Source organism: Dendrobates tinctorius, unplaced genomic scaffold, assembly GCF_039654945.1.
Source record: "Dendrobates tinctorius isolate UK_male_01 unplaced genomic scaffold, ASM3965494v1 ptg000038l, whole genome shotgun sequence".
Lineage (NCBI taxonomy): Eukaryota > Metazoa > Chordata > Amphibia > Anura > Dendrobatidae > Dendrobates > Dendrobates tinctorius.
This window is the reverse complement of record NW_027361706.1, coordinates 5066024-5093873: the sequence shown is the minus strand read 5'-3', so window position 1 is coordinate 5093873 and position 27850 is coordinate 5066024. Positions and strand designations below refer to the sequence as shown.

Sequence of the window (27850 nt, the reverse complement as noted above, 5' to 3'; positions counted from 1 at the left end):
GCCCGTTTGGGCAGATAGGACGGGTCCGTCTTTAAAATGAGACTGTCTCGTGTTGTTAACAGGAACGGTGGGTCTACTGAAAGAGCATGAAGATCACTCACTCTCCTGGCCGATACTAAGGCCACCAGCATAGCCGTTTTCAATGAGAGGCACTTTACTGACGCTGAGCTTATGGGCTCAAATGGTGCCTGAGTGAAGGCATCCAAAACCAGAGTAAGGTTCCATGCTGGAAGTCGAGGCACATGCACCGGTTCTGCTCGTTGACAGGCCGAGATAAACCGAGTCACCCATCTATTTGCTGCCACGTTATAGTTAAACAGGGCTCCTAGGGCTGACACGTGGACCTTAAGAGTGCTTACTGAGAGTCTAAGTTCTCGGCCTCTTTGTAGAAACTCTAGAATGGCCGTAATGGGTACTTCACCAGCTAGTTTTGTTGGGTGAAAGGCCAGGAACTTCCTCCACACCTTAGCATAAATTTTTGTCGTGGACTCCTTCCTGCTTTGTAGCAAGGTATTGATTAGGTTCTTTGAGAAACCTTTCTGCTTCAATAGTTCCCTTTCAAATTCCAGGCCGCTAGGTGTAGGGCTTTGGCCTGTGGATGGTAGCAGGGTCCCTGCGAGAGAAGGTCCTGGTGCAGCGGCAGGATCCACGGGTCGGTTATTGACATGGCTCTCAGCCATGAAAACCACGGTCTTTTTGGCCAAAACGGGGCTATCAAGATGACCCTCGCCCTCTCCTGTCTTATTTTCCTGACTACTGTTGGCAGTAGCACCATCGGAGGAAAGGCATAGGCTAGTTGGAATGCCCAGGGTGTTTGGAGGGCATCTAGAATATCTGGGTTGTCCGACCTGTAGAGAGAAGCAAACCTTTTTACGCGCCTGTTGGCTCTGGTTGCGAATAGGTCTATCTCCGGTCTGCCCCATTCTGACGCTATCATTTCGAACACGTCTCTGCTGAGGACCCACTCTCCCTGGTATAGGGCCTGGCGACTGAGATAGTCTGCTCGGGAGTTGTCCACTCCTCTTATATGGAGCGCTGACAAGGAGAGAAGATGGACCTCGGCCATCTCCAGAATCTTTCCCGCGATAGACATCAGTGGCATTGACCGCGTGCCTCCTTGCCGGTTTATATAGGCCACTGCGGTGGTATTGTCTGTCTGGATCCTTACGTGGGCGCCTCTTAACTGCGGGAGGAAGCGAGATATCGCATAAAAAATCGCTGTTAGCTCCTTTACATTAGAGGAGGCCTCTATTTCATTCTCCCGCCACCAGCCTTGTACCATGTGCTCCACTAGGTGGGCTCCCCAACCTAAGGGGCTGGCATCTGTGGTGAGTATCTTGGAGGGAGTCACCCACCACTGTACTCCCTTCGATAGGTTGGAAGGAATTAACCACCATTTTAGGGATTCAACCACCTCGGGCGATAGGGATATCTTCCCTTCCAGCCGCCCCTGCAGTCTATCTATCTCCTGCAGAATAGCCCACTGTAGTCCTCTAGAGTGGAACTGAGCCCATTGCACCGCTGGAATGCATGATATTAGTGACCCCAGCAAGGACATGCCCTGTCTCAATGATATTACGGGTCTTCCTGTAGCATTCTGTACTTTGTCGATTATGGCCATTACTTTGGCGTTTGGCAGAAGGCACTCCTCAGTTACAGAGTCTACTTGCAGGCCCAAAAACCTTTGACAGGTCACAGGCTCTAGTCTGGATTTCTCCCAGTTAATTAGCCAACCCAGTGTTTGTAGGGATGAGATAATTCTAGCTATTCTTGCTTCACACTGTGAAACAGAATTCCCCACTATGAGCAGGTCGTCTAAATAAGGGACAACTAGGGTGTCATTCAGCCTTACATATGACATTACTTCCAGCATTAATTTGGTAAATACCCGAGGAGCCATGGATAGCCCGAATGGCATTGCCGCAAACTGGAAATGCTGAATCCGACCTCTGAACCAGACTGCTACCCGCAGGAACCTTTGGTGCCTTTGATATATGGGGAGATGGTAGTAGGCATCCTTTAGGTCCAAGACCGCCATATAACACCTGGGAAACAAAAGCTTTATTGCAGACTTAATCGACTCCATTTTAAACGACCTCAGTCTTAGGAAGGTATTAAGTTTTTTTAAATTTATTATAGTCCTGTAAGAGCCATCTGGTTTTGGGACTAAGAATAGAGGAGAATAAAAGCCCATCCCTGTTTCGTCGTCTGGGACCTCCACTAGAACCTGTTTAGATAGCAGTACCGCAATCTCCATTTCCAGTGCTTCCTGCTGAGAACGGGACTTCATAGAAGTCAATAAGAAGGAGTTCGGTGGATACCGAACGAATTCTAATTTTAGGCCTGATGATACAATACTTAGGGCCCACGGGTTTGATATCACCTTCATCCATTGGCGGCTGAATCTAAATAGCCTGCCACCTACCGGTATATCGGTTTTATCGGGATCTGTCTCCTCTGAAGGGACGTTTCCCGAATAGGTTGCCTCTTTGCTTGGGGTCCTTATTTCCCCAGCGATCCTGGGGTCTAAAGTCTTTCTTTTTTCCGAACGGCGGCTTCCTGTAGGCCCTCCTGTTGAACGGAACATACGGGTTAGGGAACCCCTTTTTCCTCTCCCCCGCTTTTGTCAAAATTTCATCCAGTTCTGTACCAAACAGGTACTTACCCTGGCAGGGTATAGCACACAATCTAGTTTTTGTTTGTGTGTCTCCTTTCCACCCCTTCAACCATAAGGCCCGCCTGCCTGCATTGGTCAGTCCCGCGGCTCTAGCCGACAACCGGAGAGAATCCGCAGAGGAGTCGGAGAGGAAGGCCGCTGCTCCTTTAATGAGGGGCATAGAGGAAAGAAGCCTACTCCTAGCTACTCCATTTTTAATATTGTCCTCCAAGTCGTTCAGCCACACCAACATAGATCTTGCCGTACATGTGGCTGCTATTGCGGGCTTAAAGGCTGCCGTACAAGCTTCCCAAGATCTTTTGAGGAATGTATCGGTCTTACGATCCGAAGAATCAGCCAAAGTTCCCGAATCCTCCACCGGCAAGGAGGATCTACGGGAGGTAGGGGCCACTGCCGCATCCACCTTGGGGGCTCTCGACCAGGCCGTTAACTCCTCATCGTCAAAGGGATACTTACGCTTTGACGTTAAGGGGAGGAAGGTCCTTTGACCTTGTTTCTCCCATTCCCTCTTAACTAGGTCTTTTACAGCTGGGACCACTGGGAATGCTCGGATCTTTTTACGAGAAATACCCGCAAACATAATGTCCTGAGGGGTCTTGGGGTCCTTACTCTCCGGCAATCCCATGGTATTTCGGACAGACTTCACAAGATTACTGACACTGTCCGTGGGGAAACACGTCTGATCCTCGTCCTCTGAGGAAAGGTATTCCTGGGACTTATTGGAATCTAGTTCTCCGGTATCTGACGGCGACCTGGACGCCAGCGAGACTCCTCCTTTAGGTGAACGTATTTCTCTCATGGAGGAGTGACCCCCTAGACTACTGGAACCGCCTAAGGCCCGTAGTTCCTCTCTTATCATTGCCCGGATATCCTCCTTCTTTCGTGAGGATTCCTCCTGCAAGGCCTCCTCAACACATGATTGGCATAATCTCTTTGGGTGGCCATCCGGGAGGGGCTGCGAACATAAGGCACACTCTATATGTTTCGCCTTCTCTGTTCTTTTAGCCTAAAAGGGGTATGGACCAGAAAGAGAAGGCTATCAATTATCTAACCTGACCAAAAAACACTCACCCGTGAATTTCGTCAGCAACTACCGGCTGCGGTGTCCGGGACCCAGGCTGAGGCGAGGCATGGGACGACTTCTTTTCCTTACGTTTCTTCTCTAACGGCTCGTCTTGCCTGGAAGGCCCAATGGATTCCTTCCTAGAGCTGCCGCTTCTTCTGGTGCTATTGGTTTTCCTCGTAGCACTGCTCTGTCTACTGCCAAGTGGGGATACCACTAGCTGACCTAATGGGAGCGAAGCTGAGTCATCTAACGACGACATGACTGCGCACTAGCGCTGTGTCTGTGGCTTCCTTTTAAAGCCTTTTGCTCCTCTTTTTTTTTTTTTTTTTTGTCCACCATTTTTTTTTTTTTTCTCTCTCTCCCCCTACTGCGCATGCGCGGGCGTTGTCCCGCGGTCTCTGCCTTCAGCCTAATCCCGGAAGTTCTCCTCCACTTCCGGGTTGCCTCTCCTGGAGCGCTGGGTCACCGCAAATGATGCGGCCGGCGACACCGCGCGTCTGCGCCCCCCTCCACGCACTGGGACCTTCTCCTGCCGCAGGTATGACTCCCAGCAGCGCCACTCAGCACACAGCGCACCTTCTGCCACTCTGGGGGGGGTCCCGGCCTCAATACGCCCGATGGCGTTTGTAATGCGTCCAACCCCGGGGGGGGGGGGGGGAGAGGGGGGGTATAGCCATCACCCCAGTGAGCTTTGGCACCACTTTCGCCTCCAGCCTCACCTGCATTACGCCAGCTCTGGGGGGGGGAATACACCTCTCCGCCCGACGCTGCCTCCGGTCCTGGGGCCCCTGCTGCTCATATTATGCAGGCAGGCGGCTACCAGACCAGGTATCCTCTTCTGCGGGTTCCTTCCTAGGAACAGGAAACCAAACTGAGGGAGCGAGGGGGACCGCCCCATTTATCTCTCTGTAGGTTTCCTGTTCCTGGGGCGGATCCCCTCTCTCAGTGGGTGCTGTCGTGGCGAAGAGGAAAAGACAAGACATTTTCGAATATATTAGGAAATCGGGGATAATGATTTTAAGCCTGCAAGAAATGCACATAATGGCTGAGTCCATTAGTGTGATGCATAGAGCATGGATTGAGTTTGCGCTTCATACGGTTTTCTTTAGTTACTCACGGGGGGGGGGGGGGTTAGCCTAGCAATTCACAAGGAAATCCCCTTTCAACACATTGGCAAAATTTGTGGAGGTGCCCTGTAAGGTGGCATGCTTTGAATGCATTATTGTAGTGGTACCGTATATATTCCCCCTCACTTTTCAAATGTTCAGATTGAGAAAATCTGCAGGATGATGGCTGTAACTACCGCTATTATGGGCAACATAGTAACATTTGTAATCCACATGAGGATAAGTTTAGAAGGAGAGAGGTAATGGGTCTCCATTCAGACGTTTCGCTGCTGAAATGACTCTTGCGCTTTAGTTTCATGCCAATCACTTTCGAGAATAGACATGGTGTGGTGCAATTCATCTATGGTCCCATCTGCTCAATGTGGTGTATGCTTCAAGCTTCAAGGTCCTTGTCGAACCATTCCCCTCTAATGTTCCGGGGTCCAGGAAGATCCCATGGGGGTTGGACAACCCTTGAGTGGAAAATTACCGTATATACTTGTGCCACAAAAAAACTGGGAAAACTTATTGACTCGTGTATAAGCCGAGGGTGGAATCCATTGACTATGCCCCCATATGCTGCTCCATAGATTATGTCCCCATATGCTTCTCCATAGTTTATGCCCCCATATGCTGCTCCATAGTCTACGGAGCAGCATATGGGGGCATATTCTATGGAGCAGCATATGGGGGCATATTCTATGGAGCAGCATATGGGGGCATATTCTATGGAGCAGCATATGGGGGAATATTCTATGCCCCCATATGCTGCTCCATAGAATATGCCCCCATATGCTGCAAAAAAAAAGTGCCATACTCACCTCTCCTGGGTCCATCGCCGCTGTCTGCGGCTTCTTGTGTCAGTGACTGCTCAGCCAGCAGAGGGGCGGCACCCACTAACCACGTCACCACGCTCCCTGCTGCCTAAACGTCACTGACAGGATGCAGGAGAGACAGCGGTGAGCAGCGATGGACCGGGGGACAGGTGACTATCGCTATACTCACCCATCCTGCCACGGTCTCTGCAGCCTCGCTTCTCCACTGTCTCCCTTCCTTTCTTCAGTGGTCACGTGGAGCCGCTCATTACACTCATGAATATGCACATATTCATGAGTGTAATGAGAGGTAGCACACGACCGCTGAAGACAGGAAGGGAGACAGTGGAGAAGCGAGGCTGCAGAGACCGCAGCAGGACAGGTAAGTATGATCTCTGACACACCTGCTCCCCCTCCCCCGTCGACCCCCAGGTATATGACCCGTGTATAAGCCGAGAGGGGGACTTTCAGCCCCAAAAAAGGGCTGAAAATCTCGGCTTATACACGAGTATATATGGTAAGGTAATCCTTTCTGGCGGAAACTAATTGTGAGAACGTTTGGAGGAAATTGTCGGATTTATTTTTTAGATTAGTGAGGGATCGGCACCAAACTATGAAGGCTTTACTAAGGGAGGTACTTATTAGGGAAATTAAATAATTCACAGGAAAGGGTTAAAGAATGGGAAGGTAAGAGTTAGGGGAGACGGCGCAAGTGTATATTCTAAACCAATACCCTGATAATTTGTCACAGTGGAAGGGTGCTCAAAAGCAGCTACAGTCCTTCCTGCTGTAGCAGGCAGACAACAAATGCATGTATTAGCAGCAGTATTATGAGGAGAGAGAGGCAACTGGACATCTTCTAACTTAGCTAAAGTGCAGGGAGAAAACTCCTACATATATAGCTTGAGGGAAATGTTAACAATTAGAAGTACTAAATGGTTTTTATTCTAGGTTGTACTCCTCTACAGTCAATTATTCACAAGAGGAGCTATTAAACTATCTGGGTGGGATGGGTCTACGTTTCTGCAGGACAAGGATAGGGACGCACTAGAGCAGTGTTTCTCAACTCGAGTCAACAAGACCCACCAACAGGTCATGTTTTCAGGATTTCCTTAGTATTGCACAGGTGATGCTATTAATGCTTAAGCAGGTGATGAAATTATCACCTGTGCAATACTAAGGATATCCTGAAAACGTGACCTGTTGGTGGGTCTTGAGGACTGGCGTTGAGAAACACTGCACTAGAGAGTCCAATTTCTTTGGAAGTGCAGCAAGCGATGGGGAACATGCCTAATGACAAGGCCCCAGCGTCAAATGGCCTACCAACAGAACTCTAAGCGATTTGAGCTAGTGGCAAAAATACCTGGATATGATTAACAATACATTCCAGCCAGGAAGACTGCCAAAATCTTTATGCAACAATTGTAGCGATTCCAAAAAAGGTCATATCTCACATCAAGATTCTAGCAAAAATCTTGGTCACCCAGTTAAATTTGGTATTCTCAATTATTCACTCTAATCAGGTAGGGTTCATGCCTTCAAAACCAACAGCTATTAACCTGTGCAGGGCATTTTTAACCCCTTAGTGACCTCCAATACGTCTTTTTACAGACCTGCAATATAAGTGAATAGCATCCCCCGACGGAGGACAATCCAGCAGCTGTCAGATGCACACTATAGCTGACAATTTGCTGCATCAAACACAATCTGTGTTGGTATCGACTATAGCCGTTTAACCCCCTTTAACATTGCTGTCCATTACTACAGCATCTAGATGGTAAACAGTGAAGAGGCTCCCTCTTTAACCCCATCGGCATCCTGAGATCTTGATTGTGTGGTTCTCATGTTTGCAATGGCAATTCATGGCCAAATCATGGTGTTTAGAGTCTGACCGCTATAGAGCCTGTTCAGAAGTTATCAAAATTTAAATGGTAAAATTACATTTCTTCATTGCTGTTATGCCACTGCAGTAATTCCTGAAAGCACCTGAAGGGTTAATAAACTACCTGGAAAAATATTCAGAATTTGAGAGTCCTCAGTGGTTAATACCTTTTAATGGCTAACTGAAAAGATGGTAACACATTGCAAGCTTTCGAGACTACTCAGGTCTCTTCATCAGGCATTGACTAATACAAAATCTGAAGAATCACATATTTATACACAACACAGCACAGAAAAAAATGCAATAGATAAGACAAGTGACGCGAAGCAGAACTATCATTGTGGGAGAGGGACTCCTTATCTATGAACTGGTCTAATATTTATGTTTCTCCTTCTCCCACAATGATAGTTCTGCTTCGCGTCACTTGTCTTATCTATTGCATTTTTTTTGTGCTGTGTTGTGTATAAATATGTAACTCTTCAGATTTTGTATTAGTCAATGCCTGATGAAGAGACTTGAGTAGTCTCGAAAGCTTGCAATGTGATACCATCTTTTCAGTAAAGGGCCTTTCACACTAAGCGATATCGCTAGCAATATCGCTATAACGTCACTGGTTTTGTGACGTTATAGCGATATTGCTAGCGATATCGCCATGTCTGATACTTACCTCCGACCGGCTCCTCCGCTGGTTATCGCTGGTCGCGCAAGAACGTCCTGGACCGTTTCTCGTCGTCAGCTTCCTGCTGGGCTTCCTGTGGCGCCGACGAGCGATGCGTGGACGCAGGCGGGAGGACGTCAGGATCGCCTCGTCTGACAGGTAAGTAACGACCCCCGACCGCTGCTATGTCGCTGGTGAGATGTGCCTGTGTGGCAGCTCACTAGCGACCACTTAGCGATGCACCAGCAATCCTGACCGCGTCATATCGCTGGTCGGGATCGCTGGTGCATCGCCAAGTGTGACAGTACCTTTAGTCATTAAAAGGTATCAACCACTGAGGACTCTCAAATTCTGAATATTATTCTATCTACTGGCTAACACGGTAAAAAGATATACATCTTTCCTGTATTAAACTACCTGGAAACACTTTAATATGTTGAGGGGTGCCATTTTTAAGTTGGCATCACTTCTGGGGGTTTCCAATATATAGGATCCCCAAAGACACTTCAAAACTGAATAGGTCCCTAATAAAAAAAAAAAAAAAAGGTTTTGTAAATTTCCTTGAAAAAATGAAAAATTACTGCTACATTTTTAACCCCTTAATGACACGGCTTTTAAAGGCAGCAGCTAAGGGTACTTATTCCTCAGCACCGCTTTTTAACAGCGCTGAGAAATAAGAGTGTAGCAGAGACCCAGGAGAACATGATTCGGGTTGGTTAATTCATCCTCAGTCACGTGATTGCCAGATTGGCATTATTCACCGAAAAACAGCGATCACAAAAAAAAAGATTTTACATTCATTTATCTCTCCTCTGATATGATCTAATATAATAAAACTAGGAAACAGAAAAGCGCAATAGGGTCTTATCTGGTGGACAATTGAATAGATATAGCAAAAGTATACTCCCTCTTTCCAGGGAAAGTATAAGCATATAAACTCGCCGTCAGCCTGCTGCACGCCCGAAGGTCCACTGTGTGACCGCCAATACGAATCCTTATGGATATGTTATTCTCGGGCTTACTGTGCGCTGCTTGACCAGGATAAAGTCACCACAACATGAGAAATATTAACCGTTTAATTTCCAACGCGTTTCAAAGTGTGAACCACTTCTTCCTCAGGGGATGACAAAGTGAACAGATACAGCCGTTTCTGGTTAAATACATACAATGTTTGAAATTTGGCGCCAAGAACGCATGTGACAGGGAACAGAAGTCAAAGTTCAGAGGTTAAAACTGCACAGAACAAAATTATAATCATTTCTCTTTTTTAACATATACTCTGCAACAGAAAAAAGAGAAATGATTATAATTTTGTTCTGTGCAGTTTTAACCTCTGAACTTTGACTTCTGTTCCCTGTCACATGCGTTCTTGGCGCCAAATTTCAAACATTGTATGTATTTAACCAGAAACGGCTGTATCTGTTCACTTTATGTCATCCCCTGAGGAAGAAGTGGTTCACACTTTGAAACGCGTTGGGAATTAAACGGTTAAAATTTCTCATGTTGTGGTGACTTTATCCTGGTCAAGCAGCGCACAGTAAGCCCGAGAATAACATTATATCCATAAGGACTCTGATATGATCTAGCATATCAGAGGAGAGTGAAATTGGGTCCCCTGAGCCACTCGGATACCTCCGCCATCCCCAGGCCCTGCTGCTCTGTATCCCAGCCCTCCGTGTCATCTTCCTGGAAGAAAATGGCGGGCGCATGTTCAACGCGCCCACCGAGATCTGCCGGCCGGCACCAATAGATTTTTTCCTATTGGTTGATACACCCTATCACAGTGATTAAAAAAAAAAAAAAGATAAAAACAGTAAATCGAACCCCCCCCCTTTGTCAGATAAAAATATATATATTTTAAATTTTTTGGATTCTTTGCAGTTAGGGTTAGAACTGAGGTTAGGGTTAGAGTTGTGATGTTGGAGTTATGGTGGGATTAGGATTTGGGGTGGGGGCTGAGTTAGAGTTTGAAGGTTTCCACTGTTTAGGCACATCAGGGGGTCTCCGAACATGACATGATGCTCTGCATCGATTCCAGCTAATTTTGCTTTGAAAAAGTCAAACAGTGTTCCCTCACTTCTGAGCTCTGTCATGAGTCCAAACAGTGGCTTTCTCCCACATAAAGGCTATCGGCGTACTGAGAAAAAATTTCAAAACTAATTTTGTGGTCCATTTTCGAATGATCCCCTTGTGAAAATAAAAAATGTCTGGGTCTAAAGTAGATTTTGTGAAAAAAGTTATGTTCATTTTTTCCTTCCACATTGCTTCAGTTCTCATGAAGCAACTGAAGGGTTGATAAAACTTCTTGAATGCTGTTTTGAACACCTTGAGGGGTGCAGATTTTAGAATGGTGTCAGTTTTGTGAATTTTCTCTCATATTGACCCCCCCCCCCCCCCCAAAGTCACTTCAAAGGTGAGGTGGTTCCTAAATAAAATGTTTTTTCTAAATTTTATTGGAAAAATGAGAAATCGCTGGGTGACTTAACCCTTATGACATCCTAACAAAACAAAATTATATTTCCAAAATTGTGCTGATGAAAAGTTGAGATGTGGGAAATATTAACTATTTTGTGTGACACAGACTCTCTAATTTAAGGACACAAAAATTAAAGTTTGAAAATTGCAACCTTTTCAAAATTTATGCCAAATTTTATTTTTTTTTCCATAAATAAATGCAAGTCATATCAAAGAAATTTTAGAATCATAGAATCGTAGAGTTGGAAGGGACCTCCTGGGCCATCTGGTCCAACCCCCTGCTCAAAGCAGGATTCGCTAAATCATCCCAGTCAGATGTCTGTCCAGCCTCTGTTTGAAGACTTCCATTGAAGGAGAACTCACCACTTCTCGTGGCAGCCTGTTCCACTCATTGATCACTCTGTCAAAAAGTTTTTTCTAATATCTAATCTGTGTCTCCTCCCATTCAGTTTCATCCCATTGCTTCTAGTCTTTCCTTGTGCAAATGAGAATAAAGTTGATCCTTCTACAGTGTGACAGCCCTTTAGATAATTGTAGACAGCTATTAAGAAATTTTACCACCAAAATGAAGTACAATATGTCACGAAAATGAACAATCTCAGAATTGGTGGAATCCGTTGAAGCGTTCCAGAGCTATAACCTCAAATTGACAGTGATCAGAATTGCAAAAATTGGCTTGGACATTAAGGTCAAAATTGGCCTGATCACTAAGGGGTTAAACATTCTAAAATGCTAACAAAACAAACATTTCACAAATGGTAATGATGTAAAGCAGACACAAGATATCAACCTAAATTTACCATTGTCATAAAGCACAATGTGTCATGGAAAAAAATCTCAAAACCAATTGAATAAGTCGAAGCATTCCAGAGTTATAACCACACAAAGTGACACTGGCCAGATTTTTAAAAAATTGGCTCGGTTATTAAGGGGTTAAATCTACAAGTGGCATAAGATAACCTGTCCACTAAATCTATTGTCTCCCTTGATGCTGCTAAGGTGTTGGATAGTGTGGAGTGGGAGTATATCTGGGCAGTGCTGGGGAAGATGGGATTCGGTCCTAATGTCATTAAATGGGTTAAGATAATAAAGGAGTAAAGAAGGGCAAACCCAAACAATAAAGTTCGGAAACCACACCGAACACCGACTTCACCAGGAAGTCAGTGTTACTGTTCGGATTCGGCCTCGCAAACACAGGGTGTGTGCTGCACTGTCATGTGTATGATAGCACGGGAAACACTGCTTCTGATCAGCGGTAAAATCATTACCGACGGTCAGACAGCTGCTGTTCCCATGCTGTCAAATGACAGCATAAGCCTGCAGACGTGATCGGAGGTAAAAAGTTTACCTCTGGTCACTGGCATTGGCTGATGGGACTACTGCTCCGATCAGCCTACGCCCTGCTGCCGTGAATAACCGTGAGAGCAGGAGCGGCTGATGGAAGTAATCCTCAGCCGGCGCCTGTGCTATTAATTATAGAAGAAGAAAAAAAGCAAAAAAATGGCGTGGGTTCCCCTATATTTTTGATAAACAGACAGGCAAAACTGACAGCTGGGGGCTGCAACCCTCAACTGTCAGCATGTCTGGTTATCAAGAATAGAGGGGACTCCACGCTAGTCCCACTCTTTTTTTTAATTATTTAAATTTTTTTTTTTTTTTTTTTTAAATGGCGTGGGAGTTCCCCCATTTTTGACAACCAACCTTGTTAAAGCAGACAGATGAGGTCTGCTATTCTCAGGCTGGTTAGGGTTCATGGATATTGCCCTTCCCCCCACACCCCCATTTGGATCAGTAATTGAGAGGCGTCTATAAGATACCTATTCATTACTAATCCTATAGTTTTATTGTAAATAAAGACACAGCCAGAAAAAAGTCCATATTTGACCTAAAAATAAAAACACACTTTTCCTTTTTTTATTTAAAAATAAACACAGCTATGCTCATCCAACGCCTGTTACATTGAATACTTTGTCTCCCGTAATAAAACAAAAAGAAAAAACAAAAATATTCCTCACCTGTCCAACGTTCTGTCCCACGCCCTAATCCAGGTCTGGGGATTGCTAGTTTTCAACCTGGACGGTGCCAAGATGGGGTCGTCCAGGTGGAGAACCACTGCTGAATGAGCTGCTGCGAGCGCAGCATCAGTGAGCAAGTGGTGACCTCATCAAGGTTAACGCAGGTCACCGAGGCTGCCTTTCCAGCCAGGCCAATGAACTGTATTGATCTCCTTCCGGTTAGATCATAGCTAGCACAGTGAGGAAAAAAAATCTCACGGCGCAGAGGCGAGTTCACTGGGAGAATTTCAATGCGATGAACTCGCCTCTGCACTGCAAGACTTTCTCACTGTGATAGTGGTGATCTCACCGGAGGGAGGTCATCGCGGTTGGTTAGCCTGGCAGGGAATGCAGCCTCAGTGACCTGCGGTAACCTCGATGAGATCACCACTGCTCACTGATGTTACGCTCGCAGCAGCTCATTCACCAGTGGTTCTCAGCTTGGATGGTCGCATCATGGCATGGTCCAGGTTGAAAACTACTAACCCCCAAACAAGGATCGCGGCGTGGGGCAGAACAATGGACAGGTGAGGGATATGGTTTCTTATTTTTGTTTTATTACGGGAGACGAAGGATAGTATGGGCGTAGACAGTTTAACTGTTATTCTTAAATAAGTGTTTTATTTGAAATAAGACTTTATTCTGGCTGTGTCATATTAACTATAGGATTATTAATGGATAGGTGTCTTATAGATGCCTCTCCATTAGTGATGAGCGAGTATTTTGGCGTGCTCGGAGATTTAGATTTCGTTGTCACATGATTTGCGACTTGTAGACAGGCTGAATACATGTGGGAATTCCCTAACAGGCATTCCACACATCTAATCAAGCTGTCCAGCAGTCGCAAATCATGCAGCTGAGACGCCAAAATACTCAGAGACCACCCAAACATGCTTGGAAAAACCTGAGCGAGTGTACTCGCTCATCACTACTCTCCATTAGTAATCTGTGTGCTTTATGTCACCTGACAATACAAAGGTGACATCAACCCCACTTTCCACTGATACCGAGTCCTTAGCTCTCTGCTTTAGCTTGGATGGTTGTCAAAAATGGGAGGCCCCAAGCCGTTTTTTGTTTGCTTATATAAATATTTAATAAAAAATAACAATTAAAAAATGAGTAGGGACCCTTCTATTCTTGATAACCAGCCTTACTGAAGCTGACAGCTTAGGGTTTCAACCCCCAGCTGTGACTTTTGCCTGGCTGGTTATCAAAAATACAGGGAAACCCACGCAATTTTTTCTCACAATTATTTACAGCGCAGGCGCTGGATGAATACTCCAAATGGTGGGAGCAGGAGCGGCTGATATTAGCGGCAGCAGGCGTTGGCTGATGGGAGCAGTAGTCTTATCAGCTGAACGGTGATCGGAGGTAAACTTTATACCTCCGATCACAGCTGCGCACACATGCAGTCTTGATAGCGTGGGAACCGCGGCTGTCTGACTGGCGGTGATGATTTTACTGCCTATCAGAAGCGGTGTGTGCCACGCTGTCATACTCATTCAAGTGAATAGGGTCCGGGTACTGTTCTGCTCCCCAAACTCGAACTTTTTGTAACTGTTCGGCCGAACCTGCTGGACCCGAACATCCAGTTGTCCGCCCATCTTTAGTAACAACTATTTGAGTATGAGTATGGTTTTATTGTAATATACACTTTGGGAGAGGGTGGATGTTAGTTCTGGGTTGGTAAGGGGAGAACTATATGGTGGTTATTTGAACTGACTGACATGAATGAACTATTGGTTTATATAGGTACTATTCCTGTACATCGATTGTATGAAGACATAAAATAATTATTCTGCTGTAAGCCATGTTTTTGGTGTTCAATTAAAGTTTATTGATTAAAAAAAAAAAAAAAAAGAGAAAAAAAAAGCATCCCTTGTGAACTAATGGGCACCGTATAGAAAGAGAACACATTAACCCCTTAATGACGGTCAATACGTCTTTTAACTGACCTGAGATATAAGAAATTCATCCCCATAGAGGTGACAATCCAGCAACTGTCGGCTGTACACTATAGCTGACAACTTGCTGCATAAGCCACGATCAGTGTTGTCACCGTCTATATCTGTTTAACCCCTTAGGCCTGTTTCACACTTCCGTTTTTTCAAATCCGTCAAAATCCGTTGTTTTCCGTAAAAAAACGGATCCGCCATTTTTTGCAGGATCCGTTTTTTTTGTCCCATAGACTTCCATTACGGTTACCGCGGATCCGTCAAAAAAACGGATCCGTTTTTAAAAAAACGGATCCGTTTGCATCAGTTTCCGTCAAAAAAACGGAAACGGATCCGTTTGGCGGACACAAAAACGGAAGTGTGAAACAGGCCTTAGATGATGCTGTCAATAAAGACTATCATAAAATGTTTAAAAGAGTGTGGGGGTTCCCTTTTTATCCCCATCGGCACCCTGAGATCATGATTGTGTGGTCCTGATGTTTGCCATGGCAATTCATGAGCAAATAGCGGCCTTAAGAGTCTCCTGTCTACAGCAGCCTGTTCAGAAGTTAGCGACATTTAGGTGGTAAAAAGATGGATTTTTGGTTCTTACCGTAAAATCTCTTTCTTGGAGCCTTCATTGGGGGACACAGAATACCATGGGTGTATGCTGCTGCTGCTAGGAGGCTGACACTATGCAAAAACAAGAAAATTAGCTCCTCCCCGGCAGCATACACCCACCAACAGGCACCAAGCACCTCAGTTGGTGAAAAAGCAGTAGGAGAAGCAACGAGAAAAACTTGAACCATATGTACCAACCCAACAAGGGACTCTAAGACCCAACACGGTACAACTTAAACAGGGAGGGTGCTGTGTCCCCCATTGAAGGCTCCAAGAAAGAGATTTTACGGTAAGAACCAAAAATCCATCTTTCTTTATCGCCTTATTGGGGGACACAGAATACCATGGGACGTCCCAAAGCAGTCCCAAGGGTGGAAACAGCAAAAAGGAACGAAAGTAACCGAAAGGCTCAGGTCGGCCGGTGAGCCACCGCCGCCTGCAGAACCTTCCTACCAACCACAGCATCAGACGAAGCCTGGGTATGAACCCTGTAGAACCTCGTGAAGGTGTGCAAAGATGACCAGGTTGCAGCCTTGCAAATTTGCATGGCCGAGGCCTGGTGACGAGCAGCCCACGAAGCCGCCACAGCCCGGGTGGAATGAGCTCTTACTCCCGGAGGGGGCCGCTTTTCCTGAAGACGATACGCTTCCAGAATGGTAGAACGAATCCAGCGAGCGATCGTGGATTTGGAAGCCGGAAGGCCCTTCTGGCGACCTTCAGAGATGATCAGCAAGGAATCGGACAGACGAAAGGAAGAGGTCCTGGCAAGATAGACACGCAGGGCTCTAACTACGTCCAGTTTGTGGAGAGACTTCTCAAGAGGATGAGATGGAGCCGGACAAAAAGAAGGAAGGACGATATCCTCATTGATATGGAAAGCGGAAACCACCTTTGGAAGAAAAGAAGGAACGGGCCTGAGGACGGCTTTGTCCTGATGGAGAATGAGGTAAGGGGAACGACATGACAAGGCCGCCAATTCAGAAACTCTTCTGATGGATGAAATGGCGATCAAAAAGGTGACCTTCCAAGAGAGAAGGGACAAAGGAATGTCCTGGAGAGGCTCGAACGGCGCCTTCTGGCGCGTGCTAAGGACGAGGTTGAGATCCCACGGGTCTATTGGCGAATGATGAGGAGGAGCCACGTGGGAAACCCCTTGTAGAAAGGTTTTGACCTGTGGTAGAGAAGCTAGCTCTCTTTGGAAGAGGATAGAGAGAGCGGAAACCTGGCCCTTGAGCGTACTGAGGGACAGACCCGCGTCTAACCCAGCCTGAAGAAACCCCAGGATAGACGGGATAGAAAAAGACATTGGGAAGACTCTTATCATCGCACCAACGGAAAAAAGCCTTCCAGTACCTATAGTAAATGCGGGAAGAGGCTGGTTTCCTGGCTCTGATCATAGTTTGAATAACCTGACTGGACAGACCTGACTCCTTCAGAATTGCGGTCTCAACGGCCATGCCGTCAAACTCAGAGACTGAGAATTCTCGTGGTAAAGGGGGCCTTGCGAGAGAAGGTCTGGACGGTCCGGAAGCCTCCAGGGAACGTCCGCGAGCATGTTGACCAGTTCCGCGTACCAAGGCCGTCTTGGCCAATCTGGAGCGACTAGAATCACTGGTACGCCTTCCGATTTTATCTTTTTGACCACCCGAGGGATCAATGCCAGAGGCGGGAACAGATACGGAAGTTGAAACTGGGACCACGGAGTCACCAGTGCGTCGCATGCGACGGCTAGAGGGTCCCTGGACCTGGCTACAAACTGCGGCACCTTGTGGTTCACCCGAGATGCCATGAGATCGACATCCGGGGTGCCCCAACGGTCGCATATCTGAGAGAAAACCGCGGGGTGCAGGGACCATTCGCCGGACGCTAGGCCCTGGCGACTCAAAGTCGGCTGCCCAATTTTCTACCCCTGGAATATGGACGGCGGAGATTGTCGGAACGTAACGTTCTGCCCAGCGAAATATCTTGGCCACTTCTGACATTACTTGTTTGCTGCGCGTGCCCCCCTGATGGTTTATGAACGCCATGGCCGTGGTGTTGTCCGACTGAATACGGACCGGCTTGCCGGAGAGGAGGGGCTGCCAATGAAGAAGGGCCAGGAAAATTGCCCTGATCTCCAAAAGATTGATTGGGAGGAGAGACTCCTGTGGCTTCCAGCGGCCTTGGGCCGCTTTCTGATGGAACACGGCTCCCCATCCTAGAAGGCTCGCATCGGTGGTGATGATTTGCCACTGAGGCGGAAGGAAGGACCTCCCTTGGAGAACTGACGCTGGCCGTAGCCACCAAGTGAGAAACTGCCTCACTCTGAGAGGAAGCCAAATAGGACGGTCCAAGGACATCGTGGTCTTGTCCCAGGCTGAAAGCAGAGACAGCTGGAGGGGGCGAAGATGAAACTGCGCAAAGGGCACTGCTTCCATGGAGGCCACCATCTTCCCCAGGACCTTCATGCAGAACCGAATGGGAATGGGAGCAGGCCTCTTGAGAGTTCTGATCCCTTTGGACAGAGTTGTAAATTTTTCCTTTGGAAGAAAAACACGGGCTAGCTCCGTGTCGAATTCCATACCCAGAAAGGTCAGACGCTGGGTGGGGATCAGAATGGACTTCTCCTTGTTGACCAGCCAACCTAGGCGGCTGAGAGTGTCCAGGGTTATCTGAAGGCTCCGGAGACAGTCCTGGCGAGACGAACCCTTGATCAAAAGATCGTCCAGATAAGGGATGATGAGGATCCCTCTGGAGCGAAGGATGGCCATGACGGTCGCCATCACCTTCGTGAAAACACGGGGCGCTGAAGCCAGGCCGAAAGGAAGAGCTGTGAACTGAAAGTGGTCTCCCTGAAACGCAAATCGAAGATACTTCTGATGTTGCACACAAATTGGAATGTGCAGATAGGCATCCCGAATGTCCACCGAGCAGAGAAATTTCCCGGGCTCCATGGAAGCAATCACCGACCGAAGAGACTCCATCCTGAAATGAAGAATCCTCACGTGGCGATTGAGCAATTTGAGATCCAGAATAGGACGAAGAGAGTCGTCTTTCTTCGGGACTACAAAGAGATTGGAGTAGAACCCGGAAAACCGTTCGTCTGAGGGAACGGGAACAATGACTCCGGCGGAAAGAAGGGAGGAAATGGCCTGCAGAAAACCCGGAATCTGGGCCCGCTGTCGCGGAGGCCGAGACCGGAAAAACCGTCTGTTCGGGAGTGAAGCAAATTCGATTTTGTAACCGGATGTGACGAGTTCTCTGACCCAAGCGTCGTCGACAACGGACAGCCAAACATCCGCGAAAAAGGAAAGTCTGCCTCCCACCCTGGAAAAAATTCCAGGTGGGGGTGACCCGTCACTTAGACGAAAATCTGCCGGAATTGGCTCCTGCAGATCTGGAATATTGTCCTCTAGATCTCCAGCGAGGAGCGGGTTTGTAGGAAGGTTTCCTCTGATCCCGCTCCCTGGTGGCAGGCGGCCGATCCTGTTGAGTGGCTCTCTCCGTGGCAGAGAAGGGACGAAAGGGCCTGAATGGTCGAAACCCCCTTCTGTTGAAAGGACGTTTTGGTCGAGACTGGGGAAGCGAAGTACTTTTACCTCCAGTGGCATCGGAAATTATCTGATCCAGCTTTGCTCCAAAGAGCCTAGAGCCATGGAATGGCAGATTGGTAAGCGACTTTTTCGAAGTAGTGTCCGCATTCCATGACTTTAGCCAAAGTACTCGGCGTACAGCTACTATGTTGCTGTTAGCCCTTGCTACGCAGCCGGCCGCGTCCAAGGAGGCGGCCAAAAGGTATTTCCCCGCCTGGTTAATCTGATCTGCAAGATCTGCCAACTCGTCTTGAGGAGCTGACACTAAAATGCCTCTGCGAAGAATTTTTGCCCAAGCGGAAATGACCTTCGCCACCCAGGCGGATGCGAAAATAGGGCAGAGAGAGGCGCCAGATGCCTCAAAGATAGACTTATCCAGAGATTCAATCTGCCTGTCAGTAGGATCTTTGAGCGATGCTCCGTCTGGCAGAGAGAGCACCGTTTTTGAGGCTATCCGGGAAACTGGAGGATCTACCTCGGGAGCCTTGGACCACTTTGAGAGCAGTTCTGCGTCAAAGGGGTACAGAACGTCCAAGTACTTGCGGCCTGAGAAACGTTGCTCAGGGCGCTCCCAGTGTTTGGATAAGGTAGTATCGAAATCGTCGTGATTGGGAAAGGTTCGAGACGGAGGTCTGGCTCGTCTAAGGAGAACCGAGCTTGCCTGATTTGGAGCCTCATCCTGTTTAAGTTTTAGTGTTTGGAAGATAGCTGCAATAAGACTATCGACCATGTCCCGCGTTTTAGAAACGCTGTTCCCCTCTGAGCTAGCTTCCGAATGAGAATCATCGCCTGACTGAAGGTTGTCATCCGAGGAAGGAGAAGGAGGCCTGGGAGCGGAAGGGCCCTGCGAGCTCGAAGACGAAGTGGACAGAGCCTGCTTCCTAGAAGACCTTCCCTGTCTGTCTCTCTGAAGGTCGCGGTCAGGTACGGACGACTCACCCCGAGAGGTGGTCGGGGCAGAGGTGGCTGAGGATAGCTGAGGTAATCGTTCTAAGACCTGGACCAGCGACTGTGATACAATGTCACAGTCTGTTTCTGACTTGACAAAAGTAACGGCCCACTCCGGGGGGAGAGAGGAGGGAAGAGCGCCCTCCGCCCAGGACTCTGTACGTTCCTGAGATTCTGACATATTTGAAGGACTGCAGGGGGGGCAGAATGGGGACGACTGACCCGATGCCCACTTCTTTTTACAGCGCGCACAGGCGTAATAGGTAGCGGTGGGCCTGAAGCAGAGATCCCCTGAAGGGTTGGGCATAAGTAAACTGCACTGAATGGCCGCAGATATTAGGGAATAACTGCCGAGGAGAGCTAATCCCTGCCTCAGAGCCGAGCCTACCGAGATTCTGTGCGAGCAGCAGAAGAAAACGCCGAAGTGTCCCCCAAGCAGCGCAGGAAGGAGTGATTAGGCATCAGGAAAAAAACCTTGTGCTGGGGGGATGGGGGCGGAGCTTAGCGGCCGCGCCGTGATTGGTTAATAGCGACGGAGAGGGCATGGCAGAAGAGGGGGGCTGGCATCCAAGAGAGAAAGAAGCCCTGTGATGGGCTAGAAAGGGCGTGCTGAAAAGAGCGCACTCAGGAAGGGAGGAGGGAGAGCAGAGGAATTCCCCGCGCTGAGGGGAAAGAGAAAGTGAAAGTGCCTCCCACCCTGACGGCGCCGCAGCCCCATGCCCGACATACCGCGCTAAGGATGTGACCAGGTCCTGCTGCTTGTGACGCTGCGGTGAGTGAGGAGATCCCCATAGACTCCCTGGCTAGAGCAGGGAAAGTGAAGGAAAGCAAGCGGCTGAGCGCGCGACAGGCAGAAAAGGGCGGGAGATTCAAACTTGTGGAACTGCAAAACAAGGTCCCTTCTTCTCCCATGTCACTGGAGCTTATGCGGGGCCGGAGGGAACGTACAGGCACTTACCTGACGTCCCAGAAGAGGATGACCACAGGGGCCCACGGGGAAACGGCAGGCCGCTGGGAGGGGAAGGAGTCCTCTGTACCCGCATCCTGTAGAAGACGGCTTGAAACACCTGCGATCGCCGTCTTCCTCTCAGCCCTGTCCCGAGAAAGGGGTGAGGAGGGGGATTCGGCAAGGACCAGCCACCTGTCCGCAACCCTTATCACCAGAAGGTGATAGGGAAAAGTCCTGCCTGCGGTACTGAGAGTTGCGATGTGGGTGACACCACACTGCTCGCTCAGCCGCATGATATGGGAAATCAGGGTGACAACTATACCCTGTTTCCCGATGGAAAAGAACCTAAAAGACAAAAGAGGGAAAAATTAAAAAAGTTCAAACTAAACCTGAAAGGAAAATTGGATTAAAACTGCGGATCTGGGGAGATCCCGGTCCGCCTCCTACAGACACTAAGCACAAACTGAGGTGCTTGGTGCCTGTCGGTGGGTGTATACCGGGGAGGAGCTAATTTTCTTGTTTTTGCATAGTGTCAGCCTCCTAGCAGCAGCAGCATACACCCATGGTATTCTGTGTCCCCCAATAAGGCGATAAAGAAATCAATTTTTTCATTCCTATCATGCCCCTTTGTATTAATCCCTGAAAAGCATCTGAACGGTTAATAAACTACCTGACAGCAGTTTTCAGTATGTCAGGAGGTGCTGTTTTTAAAATGGTATCATTTTTTGCGTTTCCAATATATGGGACCCCTAAAGTCACTTCAAATCTGGAAAGGTCTCAAAAAAAATAATTCTGTAAATTTCCAAAAAAAAATAAAAAATTACTGCTACATTTTTAAACCTCCTAAAATGCTAACAAAATAAAATAACATTTTACAAATGGTGCTGATGTAAAGCAGACATGTTGGAAATACTATTTATTAATGTTTTCTGTGCTATGACTATCTGAATTAAAGGTACAATCAAAGTTTGAAAATTGCTACTTTTTTACATTTTTGACAAAAAATTTTATTTTTTTATAAAAACCACAAAACATATCAACTTAAATTTACCATTATCATAAAGTATAAAGTGTCACGAAAAAAATAATCTCAAAATCACTGGAATATAGTGAAGCGTTCCAGAGTTATTACTACAAAGTGACACTGGTCAGATTTTTAAAATTTGGCTCTGTCACTAAGGGGTTAAGTACCTGTCTCCTCCTTTTCTTCTTTTATCAGATTGGGCAAGAATATTCCATCACTGCTGGAACTATGGTGGCCAACAAGATTGGTAAAATTCTTCATGAACGCATCCATTCTTGTCACTACAATCCCATTGTCAGAATAATGAAGAAACAAAGATTCCTTTTTCTCTGGAATAAAAGATTCACTGTGTTTAAACATGTCAGAGGGCAAACAAACAGTATGGCGCACAATAGAAATGTACAGTTGTTACCTGTCAGAAATATGAGGTGTCGCTGCTGTATGTTTTGAACCTGAAGTTTGATTAAGCACTCGAGTTCTGGAGCTTGTCGGCTCTGAGAATCACAGTAATGATAAGAAAGAATTTCTACTAGATGCTTCTTCTGGTATGTATTGAAGAGTGCCAACATATTCAGCGCATTTGGTTTTGTCCTAAAATGGGATCAAAGGACAAAATTAAGGTCGAAATATCACACTAAAAATTCTATTAACCAACAAGGAAGCAGTGGAAAACATATGTAAAATAACCATGTAAGGACATTACTTTGGCCCATTGTTAAATGGGTATTCTAGTTTTATGCAAATAAAATTGTCACAATATAAATGGAAAGTTTGACAAATTTCTAATACACTGTTTTAACCCCTTAGCGACCGCCGATACGCCTTTTAACGGCGGTAATTAAGTGAACATAAACCACAGTGTCTGACTTTCACAGGGGTCTCGGCAGCCGGGGGTAGCCGAGACCCCAGAGAACATGAATCGGTCGTTTTTTACCGACCCCGCTTTTGCGATCGTCGTTATTAACCCCGTAACGGCGACCGCAAAAAAAAAAAAAAAGCCGCGATTCTGCATTAAATTTTCTTTCCTCTGATGTGATCGCACATCAGAGAGAGAACTAGGGTCCCCGATGCGCCCCCCCCCCCCCTCTCTGCGGTCCAGGGTCCCCTCCCGGTGGTCCCACTGGCGTCCTCCGGTGGGCGCCGCCATCTTGGATCCGAAAGAAAATGGCGGGCGCATGCGCAGTGCGCCCGCCGGAAATATGCCGGCTCCGGCTGGCAGATTCCATACATTCATTTTGATCACTATGATAATCTATCATCATGATCAAAATAAAAAAAATAGTACATAATCCCCCCGTTTATCGCCCCCTTAGTTAGGCCAACATAACGAAATAAAGAAAATATTTGAATGTGGTTTTTGAGCACCTTGAGGGGTCTAGTTTTTAGAATGGTGCCACTTTTGGGTATTTTCTGTCATGTACACCCCTCAAAATGACTTTAAATATGATGTGGTCCCTAAAAAAAAATAGTTTTGTAAATTTTGTTGTAAAAATGAGAAATCGCTGGTCAACTTTTAACCCTTGTAACTTCCTAACAAAAGAAAATTTTGCTTCCAAAATTGTGCTGATGTAAATTAGACATGTGGGAAATGTTATTTATTAAGAAATTTGTGTGACACATCTCTCTGATTTAAGGGCATAAAAATTTAAAGTTTTAAAATTGCAAAATTTGTCATATTTCCAGTTTTTTCATAAATAAACACAAAACTTAGCGAAGAAATTTTACCACTAACATGAAGTACAATATGTCACGAAAAAATTTCAGAATCAGCGGGATCCATTAAAGCGTTCCAGAGTTATAACCTCAAAGTGACAGTGGTCGGAATTGTAAAAATTGGCCCAGTCATTAAGCTGCAAACTGGCTCTGTCGCTAAGGGGTTAAAATGCCTCAACTTTTAAGATATCCATTTGCCCTCAAAGAACACTCTTGCTCATCAGCGCATAAAGACAAAAACAAATGATAAATAAGAGCATAATCAGTTATGCTTCGCGCCATAATATTCCGTAGAACTTTACGTACATTATCATCACTGTCCACATTGGGGCTCACAATCTAAATCCTCCATCAGTATGTTTTTGGAGTATGGGAGGAAACCCACACAAACAGCTAAAATATACAAACTCCTTGAAGATGTTGTCCTTGGTGAGATTTGAACCCAGGACCCCAGTGCTAACCACTGAGTCAGCACGCTGCTTTCAACTGAAAAGTGGAAATAACAGTATTCTGTCATGGATTATTAAGCTAAATACAAATTGTAATTGTTTGCTAGAATGGTCAAGCATTGCACCTTACCATCTACTACTTTTCCATCTATCACTGCCCCTCCTCATGTACACAAAGCTGTCAATCAATGCACAGAGGAGGGTGGTGATAGATGGAAATCAGGTAGTTGTGAAGGTGCAATGGATTTCTTGCCCACACCAAGGATGTAACAAACACCATGAAACTAGGATAACCGGAACGCAGGAATGATCACCACATAAGACACAGACAAAAAGAACTGATCCCCGGGCAGAAATAAAACAAAAATAGTGTGGGTGCTGTATCCCCCATGTATGCTAAAAGAAAGGATTTTACAGTAAGTACAAAAATCCAACTTTCCAGCAATCCTGCAGCCAGTGGCATGTCACACCATATACCCTAAACTGGCAATGGCAGACTCTATAGAGTAGTTTGTGAAGTATGCAAGTCTGTTCCTTTGCCTGTGTTCACACCTTCCTCAGGTTTCAGAAAAGCCTGATTACTGTCTACTCATCAGGCCCTGACCACACTAGTGTAATAAGCAGTGATTTCCCCTTGACCTTATAGGTTTCCCCACAACAAACGGGATCCATCTGGAAAAGGCCATTATGCTAGCAGACATACCTTATCTGACTCATCAGGGATCACGAAGAATCAGAAAAGGGACAAAGGCTTTTTATTGAAGGGATAGGCCACTATGGCCCTTTCCAGATACAGACATTGGAGGTAATGTCTTGAGTTGGTGATGGCCAATGAATAAGAGGAGGAGGGTGATTAGGCTCTCACTCAAAGGCAGAGACTGTCTAGGCAAGATAGGACAAGGTGGTCTAGTGCCCTGTACTAAGAAGAACAAGGAAGGAGGCCTACAGGACAAAAGCAGCAAGCACAGCCACTTAAATTATATCAACCAGAAATTACACTTTCCACAATGCTGTGGAGAGGCTCAATGGAGACTCTTGGGGTGCAGACAAAACAAGGATAAAGGTCCCAAGGCTCCACCAGATAGATGCCTGAAAGAGTGGAGTAACAAGCTACTCCCTGAGGAAAGGTCTAAGCCTGTTGGTGAGAAGCCAGTGTACACTGAAAAAGAATGGAGAGGGCAGAAAAGAAGGATTTTTGGTACTCACCGTAAAATCTCTTTCTTGGAGCCTTCATTGGGGGACACAGGTAACCATGGGTGTATGCTGCTGTCACTAGGAGGCTGACACTATGCAAATAAAGTAAAAACTGGCTCCTCCTCCGTAGCATACACCCACTGACAGGCAGGAAGTACCTCAGTTAAGTGTTAAAACAGTAGGAGAAGCAACCAACAAACTCCACATATATGTACCTGCTCAACAACCAAGGCACGTAGGCCCAAAGCCAGTACAAACAAATAGGGAGGGTGCTGTGTCCCCCAATGAAGGCTCCAAGAAAGATTTTACGGTGAGTACCAAAAATCCTTCTATCGCTTCACTGGGGGACACAGGTACAGTTGTGGCCAAAAGTATTGACACCCCTGCAATTTTATCTGATAATACTCAGTTTCTTCCTGAAAATGATTGCAAACACAAATTCTTTGGTATTATCTTCATTTAATTTGTCTTAAATGAAAAAACACAAAATGAAGCAAAAAGCAAAACATTGATCGTTTCACACAACTCCAAAAATGGTCCAGACAAAAGTATTGGCACCCTCAGTCTAATACTTGGTTGCACAACCTTTAGCCAAAATAACTGCGACCAATCGCTTCCGGTAACCATCAATGAGTTTCTTACAATGCTCTACTGGAATTTTCTGCTGGATTGTGTTTGCAATCAATTTCAGGAAGAAACTGAGTATTATCTGACAAAATTGCAGGGGTGTCAATACTTTTGGCCACAACTGTAACCATGGAACGTCCTAAAGCATTCCCCAAGGGTAGGAATGGAAGGAATGCAAAGAAAGGACTGAGGCCGCCTGTAGCACCTTTCCTTCCTAGGCCTGCATCGTACTAGACATAAGTATGAACTTTGTAAGACGTTGCCATAACATGCAAATATGACTAGGTGGCGGCCCTGCAACCTCTAAAGCCGAGGCCTAGCAAGAAACTGCCCCAGGATTCATCCAGAGTATGGACCGGAAAGGGGCAAGAAGGACCTAGAGAAGAAAGGACAATGTCTGCACTAATGTGGAATGAAAAAGAAACGGAGGACGGCAGGATAATGCTGCCAACTCAGAACTCTCTTGATATCTCCTCTTGTAGCCAATAAGGCTAATGGAACCAAATAGTAGTACTTACGCCACCTGAATCAGATCTTCAGAAACTATCGTAGAAACTTGAGGATGCAGGTTCTCACCCAAAGCATGGTCAGAATGACCTGTTGGGAAAAACTCCAGTCCCTTTCAGAAGTAGGCTTCAAGGCCATGGCGTTAAACTTAAAAACGACTGTGAAACTGTGGCAGAAGAGAGGCCTTGCGGAAGAATATCCGGACGGTCTGGAAAGCCCCAGGAGGCGTCTATGGGCATGTACGCCAGCTCCAGGTACCAGGTCTGATTTAACAGCCAGTAGTTGTCAGGACTACTGGAAACCCTTCTGACTTTTTTTTTTTTTTGACTCTTGTGATTAAGGGAAGAGGAGGGACAGGAGAGGCATCTGAAACTGGGACCACGGAATCACAAGTGCGTCGCAGCCGACAGCCATCGGATCCTGGAACCTGGTAACGTACCGGGGAACCTTTTGGTTCGTTCGAGAAGTCGTTAGGTGGACATCCGGAATGCCCTACCTCCGACAATTTTAGCCAAAAGACGGCGGTGTTGAGAGACTACTCGCCTGACGCTAACCCCCGATACAAAAAAAAAAAATCCTAGTAGTCTACCCCTGGAATGTGGACGGCTGATATGGCGGGAACATGGTCGTCTGCCCAACGCAGGATCATTGCTATCTCTACCCTGATCCGTGAGTTGTGAGTCCCACCTTGGTGGCTTATGTTCCAAAGACATACTGACAGGGAATTTAGATTGTGAGCTTCATCAGGAACAGCGATGATGTGTGCAAACTGTAAAGCGCTGCGGAATATGCCAGCGCCATACAAACAAATACTATTACTACTATGTAAGCCACAGCTGTGACAAAGTCCGACTGACTGCGGACTGGCTTGCCTGTGAGGAGAGACTTACAGCGGGGGAGGGCAAGAAGAATTGCCTTGATCTCCAAGAGACAGATGGGGAGGAGGGTCTCATGAACATTCCAGCGACCTTGCGCTGCGAGAATGATGAAGCCCACTCCCCAACCCTGAAGACTGGCATCGATGTTGATGATCTGCCAACAGAGCAGGAGAAAAGACCTCCTGTGCAGGGCAGAGACGGACAGTGTCCACGAAGAGAGGGACTGCTTCGCATTGAGAGGTAAAGGCACTGGCCGATCCAGGGAACAGTCCAGGGAAACCATTCTCTTGTCCCAGGTAGACTGAAGGGCCAATTGAAGAGGGCGGGTGTGAAGCTGGGCATAAGACACCGTTTCTATGACCGCCGCCATGACCTCTGTGAAGACCGTGGTAGCGGATGCCAGGCTGAACTGGAGTGCCGTGAACTGGTAAAGATTATCCTGTATCGCAAAACCGAAGGAACCTTCGATGCCGTACACAATAGAAATGTGCAGGAAAGCATTCTGAATGTCCGCAGAGTATAGCAAGTCCCCCTGCTCCAAGGAGGGGAACACCGAGTGCAAGGACTCCGTTCTGAAGAGGCGAATCCGAAGGTGGCAATTCAAGTGCTCGAGTTCAAAGATCGGGGAGAAACCTCTTTTTTTCGGGAGCACGTAGAGGTTCGAGTAGAAACCAGAAAACCGTTCGTGCCAAGGAACGGAT

General features: G+C 46.8%; 1 protein-coding gene across 3 annotated transcripts in view; it reads right to left on the bottom strand.

Annotated features, from left to right (window-relative positions):
- TASOR (transcription activation suppressor) overlaps positions 1-27850 on the bottom strand; it is a 208983-nt gene that overhangs the window by 7387 nt on the left and 173746 nt on the right. For all 3 annotated transcript variants that reach the window (XM_073574135.1, XM_073574137.1, XM_073574136.1), the window contains 2 exons: positions 22194-22372; positions 21949-22110 (listed from right to left, as the gene is read on the bottom strand). In XM_073574135.1, the coding sequence (XP_073430236.1) occupies positions 21949-22110; positions 22194-22372 (341 nt within the window). The remainder of the gene's footprint in view (positions 1-21948; positions 22111-22193; positions 22373-27850) is intronic.